Source organism: Eleutherodactylus coqui, chromosome 8, assembly GCF_035609145.1.
Source record: "Eleutherodactylus coqui strain aEleCoq1 chromosome 8, aEleCoq1.hap1, whole genome shotgun sequence".
NCBI lineage: Eukaryota > Metazoa > Chordata > Amphibia > Anura > Eleutherodactylidae > Eleutherodactylus > Eleutherodactylus coqui.
This window is the reverse complement of record NC_089844.1, coordinates 39,103,791-39,123,965: the sequence shown is the minus strand read 5'-3', so window position 1 is coordinate 39,123,965 and position 20,175 is coordinate 39,103,791. Positions and strand designations below refer to the sequence as shown.

General features: G+C 45.3%; 1 protein-coding gene across 2 annotated transcripts in view; it reads right to left on the bottom strand.

Annotated features, from left to right (window-relative positions):
- OBSL1 (obscurin like cytoskeletal adaptor 1) overlaps positions 1–5,756 on the bottom strand; it is a 98,771-nt gene extending 93,015 nt beyond the window's left edge. Inside the window, exons 1-2 of one of the 2 annotated variants that reach the window (XM_066575529.1) lie at positions 5,613–5,756; positions 1,792–2,900 (exon numbers count right to left, since the gene is read on the bottom strand). In XM_066575529.1, coding sequence (XP_066431626.1) covers positions 1,792–2,896 — 1,105 coding nt within the window. In that variant the 5' untranslated portion in view covers positions 2,897–2,900; positions 5,613–5,756. The remainder of the gene's footprint in view (positions 1–1,791; positions 2,901–5,612) is intronic. The other variant, XM_066575531.1, reaches the window with a different exon arrangement.
- Positions 5,757–20,175: the final 14,419 nt, after the last annotated feature.

The window sequence follows — 20,175 nt, the reverse complement described above, 5'->3', positions numbered from 1 at the left end:
AGCAATGCTCTGCCAGGGACCAGGAGGGAGCGACAGCCTGCAGCAGCGCCGCAGAACGCCGGGGGAGGTGAGTAATGAATTTTTTTTTTTGACACTTTCTTTTTTTTTGTATTACCGGCGTATAAGACGACACCCGACTTCAGAGCAGATTTTTCGGGATTCAAAAGTCGTCTTATACGCCAGTATATACGGTATATACTTACCTTGTCCCAGCAGACGGAGTTCAGCGCGGCCGGGCTACAGTGGGTGTGAAGGGGGTGTGAGTCAGACCTGCCCCCTGATTGGCTCAGCGCTGAGTCTGACTCACACCCCCTTCACACCCACTGCCGGCCGCCGCGGCTGAACTCCGTCTGCCGGGACAAGGTAAGTAATAGTATATATATATATGTATATTTTTATTTTAACACATTTCTGGATGAATTGCAGGGAAGGGCTTATATATTTAAGCCCTTCCCGACAATTCATCCCGCGCACGCCGGCAGCCCATTGCTTTCAGTGGAACCTGCTCTATTGCCGGCTCCATTGAATTCAATGGGCAAACATCGTTCTTCTCTGCCACAGCTGTTACAGCTGTGGCAGAGAAGAATGATTTGTCTTCTATATGTTCTCAATGGGGTCGGCGCTGCTGTCGCCAGCCCCATTGAGCGCATATAGAGAAGAGAACAGGAATCGCAGATCGCAGATAGGTGCGATCTGCGATTTCTATGGCCTAAGAAGGACCGTTGGGGTTCTTGAAGCCTAAAATCACTCCTAACGCTCTCCCTATAGCAGCTCCGGCATCAACAGCACTTTCCCTGAACTATGTCAGAATGCATCTGTGGCGAGCCGCGGGCAGGCAGATTTTAATACTCGGGTGACACCTGATCTCGCCAGCCACTCACTGCAGGGGGGTGGTATAGGGCTTGAACGTCACAGGGGGAAGTTGTAATGCCTTCCCTGTTTTTTTATTGGCCAGAAAAGCGCGCTAACGTCTCAGAGATGAAAGTGAAAGTAACCCGAACATCGCGTGGTACTCGTTACGAGTAACGAGCATCTCGAACACCCTAATACTCGAACGAGTATCAAGCTCGGACGAGTACGCTCGCTCATCTCTATTCATCATCAAATCAGATGGGCACACCTGGGTTTGGGGGATCCTGGGGAATGCCTTTTGCTTAAGTGTGTTATGCCAACAGTTAAGCACGGTGAAGGTTCTGTTATGGTCTGTGGATGTTTTTTGTGGAATGGTCTTGGTCTGTTGATTGTAGTGACAAGAACCACGAACACGGAGGTGTATCCTGACATTCTAGACAATGATGTGCTGCCGACAATGTGAGAATACTCTGGGAATGGTCGGCCATACTTCCAACAAGACAATACGCCTTGTCACACATCCAACGCTGTTTTACATTGGTTTGAGGAAGTGGATCTCCTAGGTTGGACCGGCAGCACAGTCCCGACCTAAACCCTTCTGAACATCTGCGGGACGAACTAGAATATTGGGTCAGCGTCCATCTTCTTTGAGAGAACTCATCAGACGTTTGCAGGATGAATGGCGGAAAATATCAGCTGAAGTGTATAAGACATTAGTGGAAAGTATGCCACTGAAGGTCGCCGATGCCATTAGGGCCAAAGGAGCCCACTAAGTATTAACATATGGAAATAACTACTACTTCTACTTCTTCCTGAGATGCCCAATTTCATTGGTAGAAAAGTGTATAATCATTCCCTTATACTCTACTAATATTGGAATCAAATTTTATAAGTATCTACTACAAATCAAAATTCCTTTTTGTGTTCCCCACTACCTACCTCTTACATGTAACATGACAGCACTGAGCGTGTTTCCAGCTGAGTTTGAGGCACCGCAAACATACAAGCCTCGGTCTTGTTGGCGACAGAACAACACTTTGAGTATAAAATGCCCATCACGGTCTTCATAAATGAGAGTTCGGCGACCAGGGCTGACCGCACGTCCATCTTTGCGCCAGACAATTTCAGGCCTTGGTTTACCAGTTACGAGACAACGAAGCTTGGCATGTTTCCCTTCATTGACTGTGAACACTTTCACTTGAGCTGGGGGGTCCCCTGGAACTGCTTCGGGACCTTGACGTGGGGTTGGATCCACCAACAGTACAGCTGCAGCCAAACATTGCCCAACAGAATTAGAGGCCCGACATACATAGACACCAGCGTCAGGGGGACGGACATGGAAAATACTTAACGTGTGACCCCCACAAGACAACTGGTAATGAGATCTATCAAAAATCTCTTCTAGACTCCTTCCATCTTTTTCCCAATGAATTGCAGGCTCTGGTTTTCCCGAAGCAATGCATGTGAACTCCCCATTTTGATCACGAGTCAACCTCTGCGACCTTGGAAGGAGCAGAAAAGTTGGAGGGAAGTTGGGGTCTTCGAGGTGTTGGTCATCACTATTGGTCATATCCAGTGGAGTTGGCTGTTGGATTGTTTCGGCAGAAGGCTCTGAGGTGGAAGAAGACATGTTGGACAACTTTGTGGATGGAAATACTTCATTGGATAGATCAATACGTGGCTCGATGACCTGAGTGCTATTGAGCGTCACAGTGAGCTTGGCACCGGCATAGCCTTCTCCTGACCAGTTACTAGCTCTGCACATATAATGGCCCGAATCCTCCAGCCGAAGGTCGCTGATGACCAGCTGATACCAGTCCCCATCTCTTTGAGCGTAGCATCTGTCCCCCAGCTGAAGACGGATATTTCCAACGCGTTCCCACAATACACTAGGTGGCGGATCTCCACTTATACGACATCTCAGTACAGCATGTGTGCCAATGGATGCTGTGACTGCACGAGGAAAAGATAGGAAGCGAGGAGCGCACCCTGGCATCTCTAAACCTACGTGTGAGCTCTGTGGCGGGAGGGACAAAGCCGCCATCTAACTGCAAAAAAGTAAAAAAAATTATCATGATCATTAAAACCAGAGCAATGAAAGTAAGTTATAATATACAGCAGAATCAGATAATTCCCATGTCTGTGGATTATTGGCATTTTACTGGATTCTCCAGTAAAGTCTGTAACTTTTTAGTATATCATGTGTATCAGTATTCTACAATTTACAATATATCTGCTTGCTGTTTGTGAATGGAAACATTCTAATTTACCTCTGGAGGCAAAGAACATATCTTGATTTAAAAGGCTTGTCTAGGACTTTTCCTATTGATGACCATTAGGGCGCCCACCCACTGGCGTTTGCGATTTTCGTGCGTGAAAAACGCAGCGTTTTCGCGGCTTTTCCATTAATTTCCATTGACTTTCATGGGTGCATTAGGAGAAAAATAAGGACACATATGCAACTGACAGTTCCTATATTAAAAAACGCAACGCAACACAAAAAAAAACGCCACTTGACAGGAGTACATTCAATTCTAATTGCTCTTGAGAAAAAACGCAAAACGCAAAGAAAAAAAAATCGCCGGTGGGTGGGCGCCCTTAGGGATCTGTTGCTGGGGGTACCCATTATTAGGCTGATTGCCAGTCCACTGTCAATGCGGACAGTGCTGGAAGCAGATAGCACTGTCAGCATTGCAGTGACCCAGTTTGGTACTACAGGCTCAGCTCCTACTAAATTCAATGCAATTCCAACCCTGGTTGCTGTAATGTGGACAGCGCTATCTGCTTGCAGTGCAGTCTGCAATACCAAACTTGGTCTCTGTTATATGGACAACGCTATGTGCTTCCAATGCTGTCTGCAATGGCAGTTGGCCTGGTAGTCAATTGATTGGTGGGGATCTTGTAGGGCAGACCCCTGCCAGTCAACTAGGGATGACTTATCTTGAGGATAGGTCATTGATAGTAAAAGTCCTGGAGAACCCCCTTTAATAGCTCTCATAGCTGAGAGTTTGCTACAATTGTATGAAGTCTGGAAATCTTCTGTCAGTTAGGCTTTATTTCCACGAGCGCATATACGGCACGTTTTCACGCCCAGGTGCATATATGGTACCCGTGTGGAGCATTGGTTTCCAATGCAGCCATTCACATGGGCGAATATACTGCACATAAATAGGCTGGCGCAATCACGTTGGGCCATATACATTGCATGTTCTACTCTCTTCCGTGATATGGGCGAAAATAGGTCACGCTGCAATTTTCCTAACATGGACCATGGACCACTTTATAAAAAGTTGTACAACACTTGGACAACTCCTTTAAAGAATAACTAAACTAGTGACTAAACTTTAAAAAAAACTTCTCACAGTTCATAGTGACATCTCAGAAGTATTAATCACTGGAGGTCCGAGGGCTGAGACCCTCACTGATCTCCTAAATGGATAGGTTGAAACTCTCAGCTGAGCGCTGTGCCCATTTGACTATTTCCATCCCTGCTCAGTGCAGCGTACAAGCTCTATACAGTCTATGGAATTCTTACACAGCTTGCTGATAACAGCGAATAGGCACAGTGCTCAGCTGAGAGCTACTGCCCATTCATTTTTGTGCTCCATTGGGGTCTCAGCACCCGGGCCCCACTGGTAAGTATTTCTGACATGTCACTGGAGCATGTCAAAAGTTTTTTTTCTTTAAAGTTTAGTTACCCTTTAAAGGGGTATTCCAGTTACTTCACGCTTTTTCAAATCTTCACCCATCCAGGTGATAGGTGAAAACTGAGAGATCGGTAGGGGTCTGACCGCTGGGACCCCCACAGATCCTGAGAACAGGGGTCCTGTTTTCTCCTCCATACTTGTGGGTGGCTTCTCCCACCCGCAATAAAATAAAGCACAGGTTGCGCATGTGCAGCCGCTGTTCCATTTGCTTTCAATGGGGCTCTCAAAACTGAGTGCTTTGTAATCCGCTATCTCCGACAGTCCTACTAAAAAGGGATGATGCTGCACTGTGCAAGCGCGACCATTGTTTCATTCAACATCCTCTTTACTGCAGATGCAGCAGCGAGGAGGACGGAGGAAACAGAACCCCCATTCCCCAGATCGGTGAGGGTCCCAGCGGTCGGTCCCCTGCTGATCTATCAGTTTTCATGCATCCAGTGGATAGGTAAAATTCTAGGAAGTAACCGAAATACCCCTTTAAGGCTGCCTCCACATGACCGGGTCGGATTCTGCATGTGGGATCCTGCAGCGGAATCTGACCCTGTGCCCGGCCAGTGATCCCATGTACCTGTCCGGATTCTTCATACTCTGTATTGCGGATGTGCCAGCCATCGTGCCATCGCACATGTGCAGTACAGATTATGCTGCGACATGGATCCCGCAACCTTTCCGCAAAGATGATCGGGTCGGACGGCTTCCATTGACTTCAATGGAAACCGTCCGCACGGAATCTGCCTAAAAATAGAGCATGCTCTGATTTTTCCCCTGCGAGTGGAAAATCGCAATTCATTTCCGCTCGTGGGCAGAAAAAAAACGCTTTTCCATAACATGCTATGGCAGGTATTTGTTGCGGAATCCGAAGAGTGGACACCCGCTTCGGATTCCGCAATGCAAATCCGGCCGTGTGCAGGCAGCCTAAATTAGTTACAGGATCAGTCTATCCACGAAAGATTACTACAGCCAGCCTGAAACAGCAGATAACAGGGAGCAATAGATTGCATTTAACATATCAACCGTGGAATCGCTTTAAGAAACTTTCCTTCTCATCGTTACCTTTGATAAGGATGAACTTTCCCAACTGCTCTGTAAAGTTGAGTTGGTCGCTTCTGTTGACTTTTTGGTTCTCGTGAAGGATTCTTCGTCCAGGGGTCCCGATGGTGTGTGGATCTGAGCTGCGGAGACGACTCCAGCTCCTCCTCACCCAGAAACAATCCTAATTTTAGTCCCCAGATAAAGTGTTCTGGCAGCTGATTCTGTCATAACCCGCAGAACACAGGAGAGAAGGAGCTGACGGCTGAGCAGAAAGGGCTGTAATGCAGAAACAGGTGGAAGCTGAGACCCGGACATAAACGCCTCCTGGTGGGATCTGTTTCATACCGAGGAGTTTGCGGTGACCAACGCCGTGATTGATTGGTACAGATAGGTATGCTGGGGCGTGTGACATAGATTTCTTTTGGGTATAAGATAACGTAATAGTTAGATGAATGTCAGCAATGCATTCCTCTCCTATCACTTCCGCCAGCTCTACTGGTCTGCGATCCATCACGATGGCTGCTGTAGGACAGTCCGACTCCCCCCACCCCAGACAAGAACAGGACAGACAGGGACACAAAAAGATATTCGGCGTGTGGCATGAGCCTGTCACAGCATGCCGCCTGGCACCGCTCGCATACCATCCCGTTAAAGTATCTCTACGCTGTTCTTATAATACACTGTATCGCTGATCCCACCCAAATCAAACACCCGGATCGTGTAACACGTAAACCTACAAGTCATCTCCTGTAACGGTTCAGATACCTGCTCTGTGCCACCACCCCATAACTTTTAGGTCAGCGGCTGGGGCCGCGACGCTTATCCCAGTGCCAGAAGTCTGATGGAATGATGCAGGGCGTCTATTACCGCTGCAATACTGGAGGTCGTCCCGCCGCCGTGAAATATTATACACATTGTATAGATCATGATAAAAATATATATATATCGCATTTGTATGCTGTTAAAAACACTCCATGAACTGGTTCTGACATTTACAGCTGCAAGAATAAGTAAGTGAACCCTTTAGAATGACGGATTTCTGCAATGATTACCAATAAAATGTGGTCTGATTGTTATGTGATCGCAATTATATACAAACATGATTTAAAGGGGTAGTAACTTTTCAGACATTTCATCTACTAGCTTGTGTTCGTCTCATCCTTTCTGTGATATATTTGCACTAAAGATGTTGTTTTACAATTGTAAATCACATTTGAAATGGCTGCCACTAGGGGTCTCCCTTCCAGCTTCTCTGCAATCCACTGTCTGTCATTAGGGACAGAGCTTCTGTAGAAAGAAGAACACAGAGATGTTTCCTTGGGGGAGTAGCTATGTTCCCAGGGGTGCTATTGTGCACTCAGAGGTTGCAGGCTGACAGATCGGCAGACACTGTGGTAACGATCTCCACAATCTCTTCCTCTCCTAGGGGTGTCTGTGTGTGTAGAGACATTATATTGGGTTTGCTCACCATTTAGTCAGAATGCCTGAATCATTAAAGGAAAGCAGAGGGGTGGGTATTCACATACCCTGCTGATTGGACCACAGACTGTACAATGTAGCAAAGGAAGTCAGGGCAAGGAAGGGCAGGACAGGGAACTACTGGCACAATTTTAGGCTTGTTACACGTTTCCTGCCTGAAAGTGGATTGCAAACAGCAGAGGAACAGAAAAATGGGGAAGAGCACCTGAAAGTCAGAACTTACAAACATGAAAGAAGGTGCAAACAGCAACAAACGAGCAGGTAAGGAGAACCTGGTGTGTTTTAGAAGATGTGTTGAAAATTCAGGTAACCTTTAACTAATATCACATAGACAGTGGATCCACGTGATAACCCCTTTAAGGGGTGTGTACAAGATTAGGGAGCTATGGTTGCTGTTTTCCAGAATCCATTTCACTTATTGTTGTGCCTTATATTTACTTGTATGGGGCTGAGCTGCAATACCAGACATAGCCTATCAAAAAGAATAATAGCAGACTCTTTTAATTAATTTCATACAATTCCTTTAAAACAAACCTCCATTTTCGGGACAAAATTCTGTTCCAGAATCTAAGGCTATATTACCTGCTGTCGTTCTTTTTTGCTGATGTCCCTCTGATCCAGAAGTTCAGGATCCTGTTTTTAGTCCTCCAACATGGCTACTGTAATTTTCTAGCTACCTAATACACACGGTGCACTGCACTCTGATTAGCCAGTGTTGATCACATGAGCAGCTCTGGCCAATCAGAGAGTAGATATAGTGCATTAGTAGTCTAAAACTACCAATGCACTGTGGGGATTGGTAGTCTGAAGATTGTGACAGCCTTCTTGGAGAGCTAAAAACAGAACCTGGAACCAGCGGATGAGAGGGACAGCAGCAATGGCAAGTAATAGAACTGCTCCCTCTGGCCTCAGGACAAAAGTTTGTCCGGAAATCAGAAAGGTCGCTTTACCATTAGCAGAACGAGAAAAAAGACCCTAAATTAAATGTCCGGCACTTCCTTTCACCCCCTGTTGGGTGATGAATTTTGTGTCAGCAGCCATGGGGAGTCAGGAATGTAAGCGACAACTGTTTGGAGCATATTCTGGTTCTGTGGTTGTCATGGGGTCTAAAACTGAAGGCTTATTGGTAGACTGGACCATCAAATGATTGATTGGTACAGACTGACCTCTGGGACCTTTCACACGGGACAAAATTACGCAGCAGGACGCAGCCAAATCCACAGGTCTAGCTGCAGATTTTGATGCGGCATTGCAAGCGTTTTAAGCCATTTTAAATTCCGCAGCAAAATCTGCAGGTAGCTGAACGAGCCAACGATGTACCTGCCTGCATAAACAGTCTGCGCCGGGAACTCTGACATTGTTCGCTCGTTCAAACAAGAAATTGGCAGGTCTAAATGGACCCTTAGGGCGGCTTCACACGAGCGTATTGCAAAATACGCTGGCTCCTGCGCAACTTTTTTGCACAGAGAACGAGTGCACTTTTTTTGTGCGTGTCTGTGTAAGTAATGGGTGTATTTGCGCAGGAACCACTAGTTCACATGGACAAAGGAATCGCCCCGTCCTGATTAGAGATGAGCGAGTATACTCGCTAAGGCACATTACTCGAGCGAGTAGTGCCTTCGTCGAGTATCTCCCCGCTCGTCTCTAAAGATTCGGGGGGCGGCGTGGGTGACAGGTGAGTTGCGGCGGGGGGGAGAGAGGGAGAGAGAGATCACCCCTCGTTCCTCCCCGCTCTCCCCCGCCGCTCCCCGCCTGCCCCGAATCTTTAGAGACGAGCGGGGAGATACTCGGCTAAGGCACTACTCGCTCGAGTAATGGGCCTTAGCGAGTATACTAGCTCATCTCTAGTCCTGATTTAAATGGCTATTAAGCCAAGCGAGGTGGCGGTGTATGCAGGTTTGTGCAGTGTTTTGCACATACCCACCTGTACATATGTGCGCACTTGCACATCTCTCATAGACCAAATGCGCACAACTTAGAGCAGGACATTTTTTTTTTGTGCCCATAAAAAACACATGCAAAAGAAGAAATGAGAATAAATCCAGTAACATCAATAAGTTCTATTCTCTGCGTTTTGCGAGCAGGATTTTTACTCGCGCAAAAATGCTTAAAAATATATCTGTGTGTCGCCGCCCTTACACTGAAACGTAGCAAACACTGAGGTGTAAAAAGGGACCAGGTCAGGAAACGAAAATGTGTTTCATTCACTGACAGGAAGCAGAGGTCTTGGAAATAAAGAAAGCTTGAAACACAAAGTTGCAGAACTTTTCGATCTACACTTATTATACCTCTGAACAGTCCCGTTATCCCGAGATGGCAACAGGTGGGGCTTATTTTGGATGTTGGGCGGTATGGCTGATTATACAATCCACTCAAATATATGGAAGCACAAAGGTGAACCCAGTTAACTCTAGCCAGCGGTCAGCAGGGTGTCCCGCCTGCAGGGTGGTGGTACCTGTGTGCTATGCAGAAGGCTACAGGGAAGGGGGTGGGGGTTGGAGGGTTGCAGCTGCCATTCCCAAAAATACCACAGTGATGACTCTGCCGCAAGAGAGGATCAGTCTGAATATCCAGAGCCTCAGCCCTATGTATAGATTCTCCTGCAGCCTGAAACGTGCCGATAAACCAAGAAATAAGCCGTGTAACCACTTAAGACACCAATGAAGTGATCCGACAGAGACCTCACTGCCACGGACTGCACCCGGGGCCCGAGCAGTCCACATGTGCATAGAGGTGAACCTATAAATACCCAGCCGGACCCCTGGAGAGCGCTCTACTGACTTCATGGAAATTCCCTATATAGCTTTCACAGAATCACGCTGCACTTCCCAGAGCTCCCGTATGGATCAGCAACGATGATGGTCAGATTACTGCCAATGTTACCCTATAGAGGCAATTCACTAGTTGTCCTATATAAGGCCCCCTGCACACGACCGGGTTTGAATTACAGAATACACGATCGCCTCCCGTGCGTACGATCTGCGGCATTCCGCACCAATTCAAACCAATGGAGCATCTGCATGTCTGCTTACACGAATAGACAGCGGCTGCGATTTTCCGCAAGCTGGATAAAAAAAATCGCAGCATGCTCCATTTTTAAGCGGATTCCACAAGGACTTCTATTGAAGTCACTGGAAGCCGTCCGACCCGTGGCCCTGTACTGCACATGTCTGACGGCAAGCCGTGCAGATGACCCGCAGTGCAGATGAAGAAAAGAAATGACAGGTACGCGTGTACGCCGCTGCTGCCAGGGTCGTATTCCGCTGCGGGCTCCCGAATGCAGTACCTGGCTTTGCCGTGTGCAGGTGGCCTTAGGGCCCATCAGCACTGTTAGATTTTCTGCCGATCAATGTTTTTGCAAGTCGATCATCACTTATTCAGCACCATTGTGCGGTGCAATCGGCACTACTGTATGTGACCGAATGAACATCAATGCGATTGCTCAGGTGCGTACAGATCCATTATAGTCTGCAGTATGTTGCTGTTTACATTGGGAGATGTGCTGCCAACAATCAAAGATTTTCCAGTTGAGAGCTGACAACTTCATTTAAAGGGGTCCCCCGATGGTGAGGTGGGGGTTACCCAAGCAGGATATGAGGTCTTACCTCAAGGGCTAGCGGCAGACACTCGGGTTTGACCACATGCTCCCCAGCCAGAGAACCTTCTCTTCTAGGTCGGATGCCATACCCATGGGTCCTGACCTAGTGTCGGTTAGAGGCCTGTAATAATGCCGCCATGTGCTTTCTACTGTACGGATGGAGGACATAAGGCATAGCTGCTGGAAGGCGTAAATGTGGTATTTAATAAACTAAAACAGCCATTTATTGCCCGTGTTATGGTTTCAATATACAAAAACAGGAAAGTCTACGGTGCGCTCACTAAGCGAGGGTACAGTCCGTAAAATGAATAATATTGCCAAACTATTCGCAGTTCTGTCTGTGGCTCTGAAGATCAATTACATTACCAGTGACCGCAAAAGTAGAGTTCGACGTTATGGCTACTTGCTCTACTGGATGGGCATAGCTGCCGCTCCCAGAGTGAGGGTTGTGATGGGGATCTCTTGAGACCCAGGACATCCAAGCATGGACACATTCTGCCGACCGGCCATAGGCCACGTATTCCAATGAAGGCCGTCGCAGTACTGAAGCTATAGCTACAAGTTGCAGTCTCCAGGGTTTACCGGAGGAGCGGTGACCGTATTCCTTTCCGGTATCCTTACTTTCCTCTCACTCAATAGTACAGCACACAAAAAAGGTGCGAAACGCCCATATATATATATATGTCCACCTTCAGGAGGATGTCCTACGTGACCACCACCACATGACCGCCACCCAACCTTACAAGCAACACAAAGGTGGAGCAAACTCAAGGTGGAGCGCCTGTTGTTTGTGCGCTCTTACACAGAGTGATCGTTGTTCACTTGTTCAATTTTGCAATCTCTGAACAAATTGTTGGAAGCATTTACACTGGCCGAAATATAATTATTCGTTGACTACCCTGTTTACCAAAAAATAAGACCTACACTGAAAATAAGCCCTACTCTGTTTTTTTGGAATTTAAGCCCTAGCTGCGTTAAATTTATAAAAAAAAGGAATACATTACCTAGCAGGCTCGATCCAGGTTCCTCCCGCTGCTTTTCGGTTCTCGGCCACCCACAGAAGATCACTTCCTGGTTACAGGATTCATAAATCCCACCTCCAAGAAGTGATGGCTCTGATTGGCTCTCAAGCGCTGCTCAGCCAATCAATGCAGTGCTCAATGAACCAATACGATGGCTATGATTGGTTCATCGAGCGCTCTATTGATTAGCTGAGTAGTGGTCGAAGAACCAATCACTGCTATCGCATTGTGGAGGTGGGATTTATCAATTGGCCAATCAATGCCGCGGCTCAGTCAATGCATAAATTATGCGTCCACAACGCGATGGCTGTGATCGGCTGAGCAGCGGACAAAGAACCAATCACAAACATTGCATTAGTTCAGCGAGCGCTGCATTGATTGACTGAGCCTGCTAGGTAAATATAATAAGACATCCCCTGAGAATAAGACCTAACATGAATGAATATAAGACAGGTTCTTATTTTGGGGGAAACACGGAAGTAAGGGGGCATTAAGTTCTTTGGTAAGCATACATTTGAAATTTTAATGGTCATTGGTTACCGGAGTCCATGGAGCGCACATAAATACGTGCAAGCAGTCTTCGAGTGAACACTCACTGCTGCAGTTGCTCATTGGACCAAAACCAGCCCGAAACGGCAGCAGCGACTGTTCTTTCATAGACCAGAAGAGACTGTTGAGTCGAGAATTAATTGCAAGTACTTATGTGTTTTTGAGAACCAGTGAGCGTTAAGCAGGAGGTGAAAATTTTCAAAAAAAAGGCAGAAGCCAATCAGTGTTCGGTGGGAGGTGCATACAAAATAAGTGACCGCCTCCCTGCAAAGTTATTGGCTGGTCATTGAAAGATAACGATTACCTGTTTTCACCAGGTGGCAATTAATCAACCAGTGACTATTTTTAGGTGAGCTGAAATGAAACGACTAGTGAACAAATCTCGCTTAAGGGTGCATTCACACGAGCGCATATATGGCGCGTTTTTGCGCCCAATCGTATATACGTGACCATCTGAGGCGTTGGTTTCGAATGTATTCGTTCGCACGGGCGATTTTACGGCGCGTAAAAACGGCAAGCCGAAAAAAAAACGGAACATATGCGACCGAAATACACGCCAACGCATATTTGATGGCCGAAAAGACCGTTTGCAAAGTAGGAACAAACAATAATGCGCTTTCTAGCTCTGGTCGTGATCGGCGAAAAACGTTCTTTCCGGCGATTATACGCTGCGGACGTGCGAACGTAAATACGCCTACACTCGTGTGAATGCACCCTTAGGGTATCACCTGGTTGTCAGCCATGTTTACACAGAACGACCGTCACTTATATTTGCTCTATTGAGTGATTATTCGGACGACAGTTGTCTTCTGTAAAGCCCCCCTAACTCAGTCTCTACTGCGGATATGTAGGTGACTGCCACAATCATGAGGGCATTCTGGCTGTCTGGCACTGTTATACTAACACCGTGGTTGGCATAATTATAAGGTATTTGGGCATAGGGGAGTAGAGCCACAGACGCCGAGGTTCTAACAGGTTTATACAATATCATGTTATAACAGCTTAGAACCCACTTCATCCTCTCCCTCCAACACAAGGAATCCAATGAATTCATGGCAAGACGAGGACAAAATTAGAAGTCAAGTGGTGCATTCATGAGCTATGTACCCTAGATAAGGGAAGACGAGGTCCTGCTTATAGCGCTGATGTAGAGATAATCAGGCCACGTCTTAGGGCCCTTATATACAGTAGGATCTGTCAGACGTAGATGCCCAACAGGCCGCTCCAGTGATGATCATTCGTGGTTTTAGACAGAAATGATTATTGCTAGTGAATGGAGGCAGAGGGGCTGATCTGTTAATGAATGGAGGCAGAGGGGCTGATCCGTTGTTCATGACGAACAAAAGGCGAACAAATTACTGTGCAACACTCAGTCGGGGCGTGGACTTACACTGAACGATAACGCGGTTTTTGTTCCTAGGTTTATAAATGTTTTTTCCTAATTGGTTCTATTATAAAAACATGGAAAAAGTTTATTAAATTGCAAAAACTTTGTTTTTGCGGTCTGCACATTGAAGGGTTAAAAATGGCATGTTTTCATTAAGAAAATTACAAACACTTTACTGACTTCTGGTACTCTGAAAATAGGAAAAAAATATTTATCGTTATTTATCGAACTGATGAAACAGACAGAAGTTTGTTTTCATATACTATTGTGTATTTAAGGGTGCATTCAGATGACCGTATATCGGCTGGGTTTTCACGCCCAGCCGATATACGGCGTCCCTCTCTGTAGGGGGAGGAAGCTGGAAGAGCCTCCTCTCCACCCCCTCTTCGTCCCTTGCCACTATTTGCAAGGGTGGGGTGGGATGGGGCAGAGCTCCGCCTCCTCCCATTGCAAATAGTGGCGAGGGGCGGAGAGGAGGCAGAGAGGGGGCGGGAGCTCAGTGCACTGCTCCCGACTCTTCCAGCTTCCTCCCCCTGCAGAGAGGGACGCCGTATTTCGGCTGGCGTGAAAACCCAGGCAATATACGATCGTCTGAATGCGCCCTTAGGCACATGAACAAAGAAATTCGAATATAGTGCGTAAATATTAGAATACATAAATATTATAAAATTATTGTGGCAGCCACAAAAACGAAGTTTCTGCAGTATTACAACTACTTTCATGGTAAGTACCGCACAATTAAACAGGAAATAACACTTTCAAAGCAGGAGCAGAAAGTTTTTCACATTCTTGCACAGTGTAATCATTCAGATTCCCGCTGGATGTTAATGATAAGTTCCTAAAATCATGGTTTTATTGGGTGAATTCCACAACTCCCCGGGATACCGGTCTCTGTCCGTTACCTAGATTGCAATCCTTTGTTCTAAGCGAATCCTTCAGACATTCCTTCTCATTTCCAGCTTGCTTGTATCTTTCTTCTGTCTCTTCGCCTCTCATCATCCCCCCCCCCCACTTCCAATCCCCCCACTTTTTCCTTTTCGCCTCTCTCCTTCCTTTCCTATCCCATTCCATCTTGCTATTGATTTTACAGAGGTCCGTTTTATTACACCAAATAACCAATCATTATTTCTGAACCTGTGCTGTTATTTCGGCAAGCGCTATATCTTTACTGTATTGGATAGCTTTTCGGTCCGCATACCGTATTCTGTGTTGTGCCACCCTAGTCACAGGACCAGTCCAGGCTGCCAAGGGGTAAGAAGAAGCTGTCAAGAGTGCTGGAAGGATTAGGGATTCCCAAATTATGTTTACAAATATGTCCTCAATATAGAATATAAACCACATTGTACCGTCAATAATGCTGAGAGAGGTGCTGCCATCTGGTGACCAGAGAGGACACTGCAGTTAAAAAAATGTAAAAAAACTGGTAATTGCTTAGACAATATTTATTTCATTTTATGGCTGAGATGGGAATACCTGCATCTGTGATCCAACCATCCCGCCGGAGACTAAAGAAAGTGCTAAGGTGGCAATCTTACACTGTTTCCGTAACCCGCGTTGAAGTGAATTGAAGTTATAGATAGCATGAATATGCTTGACTCATCTTGGCTGCCAGAGGCACACTGGACTCATTTCTGCCTCACAAGTTAACAATCAGGATTTCTGTCTAATGCAAAGGTAGTGAAATACAAAAAACTATTCTCACTTTGCCCTATGCACGTACAGTACTGTGGTATTGGCAGTTTGGATGCTTAAAGGGTCACTTTGAGAAAAACACATTTTTCCAGTCCTGCCCCCCCCCCACTCATATGATTGACTGTCAAGCTTGACAAGTCCCCTCTGTGTATTGCAGCCACTTCCATGCAGTGCAGCCTCCTGTCTGATGCTCACCACACACCATCTTAATGGGAAAAATCTTGGGTTTCGCTTTCACATCTATCCCATGATGCATTAGCATAGCATTAGCTAGAGGCTGTATCATTTCTGCCTGTTGGGTGGACAGTTTAATTATCATTACCTTCTATATTCACCTAAATGAACTACAGACCATGAGTATACTGTCAGGAGGATGAGCTGTGTTCTCCTCTGTTATATCTGTGTGATAGTAGCTGTGTTGTCATTATAAGTAACTGTTGTCAGGTTGTGCTCCTGGACTCTTAGTTGTATTTCAGGGTTCCAGGAGTACACTTTCACAGGTAGGGGTTACTTGATCTGGTTGGGTGTGGTTGTTCTGGTTAGCCAATCCCCTGGGTTTGGGGGTAGATATATACTCCAGCCCCCCTTCAAGAGGAAGCTGTATTTCCTCAGTCTTGTCTGCCTGTGTTTGTATCATGTCAGCTTGCAGCTTGCTGTGTGTGTAGTGTCTGGTCAGCTTGCAGCTTGCTGATTTTTTTGTGTCCTGTGCTGCCTGTTTTGTGTCTTGCTAGAGTAGGGACCGCAAGACACGAGGAGCCTTGATCACGGGCTTGCGGCTTAAGTTCATTGGCCAATGAACGACCTAATCTCTTGTTTTTATATTCAGCTTTATCATCTACTTTAGTGTGCAAGGTTGAGTGGTAAGTGTGTTTATCATCTGTCAGTTACCAGTTTGTGCATTGGGTTTGTCTGTACTTGTCCTGGTTTCATGTACCACCTATTCTGGGAGAGCCAGGGCCAAGGTTCCAGCGAGGGGCTGCCTTTATTGAGGCGATCACTCTGCTGTTAGGTAGGGCCTCATCATCTTCCCTTCAGCACAGGGTTAGTTTCCCTGTCCTCGGTCCCCACTCTGATTGGGGGTCACGTTCGTGTGGGCCTGGTGCTTAGTTGCCCACACGAACGTAACAACTGTGACAGGAATGTCTGTGTCCCCCTCTAGGCAGTGTCTGTGGTTGGGTCCATGTAATAGCATCACAGAGACTGAGAAATTGACTAGAAATGAAACACATAACCCCAAGTAGATCTGAGCTGGTCAGAATTGAGATCACATGACCATCTCAGGAAAAAGAGGCCGGGAGATTCAGAGAGAAAGAAATAACCAACCAAGCTAACACTAGTTCACTTATATACTGGGGGATTAGCTGCATAATGAATGAAAAAAAAATCATCGGAATGGCCTTTTAAAACTTGATGAGAGGTTCCCGTTAAAAAAAAAAATCATTCAATCAAGGAAATCACTATCCATATGGTATGTTAGAACTTTCAAGAGGACAGGACCAAAAATGTATAAGTGCGGTTTTCGTAGGTTTGAGAAAATTAAGCTTGAAAGTTTACATTCAGATGTAAAATCAGGCTGATGGAAATGTATTCAGCAGTTGTAATTACTTAGTTCATGACTTGCTTAAAGCGATGATTAAGTGTCTCAAAAATTCCATGAAATTTTTAAAACGCCGTAGACATCCAGTTTTGAATAATTTGCTTATCCAATTCTTCCTACCTCCCACCACTAGAGAATGCAATTACTCTAAAAAAGTCCTGCTGACGGCGGCTATTATGAAATGTATCTCGCACGTATCGACTTGTGCCTGCACAATACTTGACCAATGGTGCCATTAACTAATTTTTTTTACCAAAACTGCATTCATCCACTTCTGGCACCATGCCATTGATTTGGAAGTCATATGTGGGGGTCCTCACTCAGAATTTCCCTCTGCCCAAAGAAGTGGGACACTTTCAATCTGGCAGACGCAAACCGACCATTTACTTGGATGACTGCAATATAATACTATGACCACTGCCATATGTTGGGGGTCTCTGGACGTAGCCTTCCTATTAAAGGGGATGTCTAAGATGAGACAATTCCCTTAAAGGAAACCAGTTTTCCGCAGAATAAACCAATGTCAGCCAGTGGCATACATAGAATGGAGACCCATCTTTTTTACTTTCTGATGTTTCTATTGCATTTTCAACAGAGCTGTCACTGTTCCTTGTTGTTTACAAGCTTGAAGGATTTGTAATGAGATTATCCATTGATTTACCCTTACCTTTGTTGTAACCCCTCTGCCCCCTACCAAAACTGAAGAATAAAGAATATATATGAAAAAAGAAAAGATGGAGCCCCATAGCAAAAACTTAAAAGACAGTCCCCCATTATGGGGTCTGGAGGGCTTGGTCTTTCTTTCGCATTCCGTGCCTTCTAAAATGACCCTTGGTCATGTCATCAAAATGACCCAGATTGCTAACAGTTATTTGGAGGTCAGTCTATTTGGATATGTTCTCTCTACTCAGAGCAAAATGGATGGTGCAGTCAGAGCTGGAGCCCGCTCTTTCCAAGGGCGCCATAGCAGTCCCAAGGTTCACCTCTGTGGTCTGTATGCCCTTGATGGTAGCCAGATAATATATATATCTTGTTATTTGTACAGTTTTTTCTAATAATTTATTTATTACCCGCCACCAAGCTGGGTACTTATTTTACCGACCTCGGAAGAATGGAAGGCTGAGCCGCTTTTTAGATCGGCTCCTGAACCACATGGGGATTGAACCCACAACCTTTCTGCTGCCTTAGCACTCTGTGCCACACAAGGCTCTATAACATGGAAGTAAAAGAGCATTTCACATTAGTTTTTGTTATTGCGCACAATTACTTACCTTGTGAAAATAAGCTTTATTAATTCCCATGCCGTATGCTAAGACCACCCTTATGCGCTCACCCGCTGCATAACCCAACGCTTCTGTCGATGTTTGATATACATGATCTCCCCTATGTCATCTACACTCCAATCGATATTTGCGCATGCGCCATGCTTCCAAGGACCAGCACAACCGCACAGTTTATCACTATGGTGGGCCGAATCACCAGGGGCTGTAGGGGGTCTCACGCACTCACGTCTGTAGTCAACAGGGGATTAGGTTATGGAGCACACTGTGGGTGGCAGGAATGGTCGGAGCCCAAACACTGGACTGTGAGGGCACCATCAGCATGGGCACTGGCATCCTTTACAACCAAAGTAATGGTATAAATGAATGGGACAGATTTTACTATACCTCTTATCGCTCCCTTATTTCTACACACGTTCCAAAACTGTTGATGAAAGTGCAAAAAGTGTGTAAAAAGATGTAAAATGCATAATAAATGAGGGCACAAGCTCCATATTGCGAGCAGGGAGTCAAAAGAATAAATCCGATTGAAGTAGCTTAGGTTTTGACATAGTTTAGACAGACAATGGAAAACGCTGGCTGTGAACTGCAGACATTGTAGCTGTGTACAGGATGAATAGACCATACAGTGCGTGGTAGCATAATCATGCAGGGAGGCTGCGTAACTTATCAAGGTCATTGGTTTAACCCCATAATACACATTCAGAAGAGACTGGAGAATTCGCAGAGTCGCATTTATATATCCCATAAGTCACATTGACAAAATGCAACATGATGACTTATATATGACAAAGCAGACACAAGCAAATCTTACCCTGCCTACCTATAGCCTCCACTAGGGGGAGCTGCATACTAGTTATACACTTAACTCATTAAAGAAGACTATTAAGCTCCCCCTAGTGGTAGCAAAAATGTTGTGTTTTTAAAACAGCTATGCGTTGCAAGGCGGACATTCACTGTAAAGATCCTGACACCTGATGCATCTGATCCTCGGACTCCCAGAACTTTTGCTATCATTTATAATATTGTGTACTCTTATGAAGCAAAGGGCCTTCCTTTGACATCAAGACCAGAGAGGGTCTGCAGACTCTACATGGCTTATGACTTTTCCACTGCATTGTAGTACCTGATAGATGGTCTGACTGATGTTTTCTTGTCTAATCACCACAAGACGCTATTGATTAGTAAGATAACGAAGAGTAATTCCCTGTACAGTAATATTAGGAAGTGTTTTATATACTGGTGGAATGGGTCATGCGATTTACAGTATAACATGAGTTCTACTGGCAGCAGATATGGCGCATGTAAGAAATCTTAAAAGGTGGATGTATTAATTCTAAATAACTCACTCCGTCATGAAAATGTCCACATCTACAGGGTAGCCCACTTGGCAGAGAGAGACATTTCACCAGGACAAAACAAGTGTCATAGAGCTATTATGAGCCCAGCACTCCCTCAGCAAAATAAGAAATATTAATCACCATTGCATAAAGCAGACACCCAGTTCTGTCTCTAATGGTATTCTGTTTACTACAGGAGTAGCTTTATGCATTATAATACTGCCCCTATGTACAAAAATATAACTACTATAATACTGCCCCCTATGTATAACAATATAACTACTATCATACTGCCCCCTATGTATAACAATATAACTACTATAATACTGCCCCTATGTACAAGAATATAACTACTATAATACTGCCCCCTATGTACAAGTATATAACTAATATAATACAGCCCCCAATGTACAAGAATATAACTACTATAATACTGCCCACTATGTACAAGAATATAACTATTATAATACTGCCCCTATGTACAAGAATATAACTACTATAATACTGCTCCCTATGTACAAGAATATAACCACTGTAAAACTGCCTCCCTACGTACAAGAATATAACTACTATAATACTGCCCAATGTACAAGAATATAATTACTATAATACTGCCCCCTATGTACAAGAATATAACTAC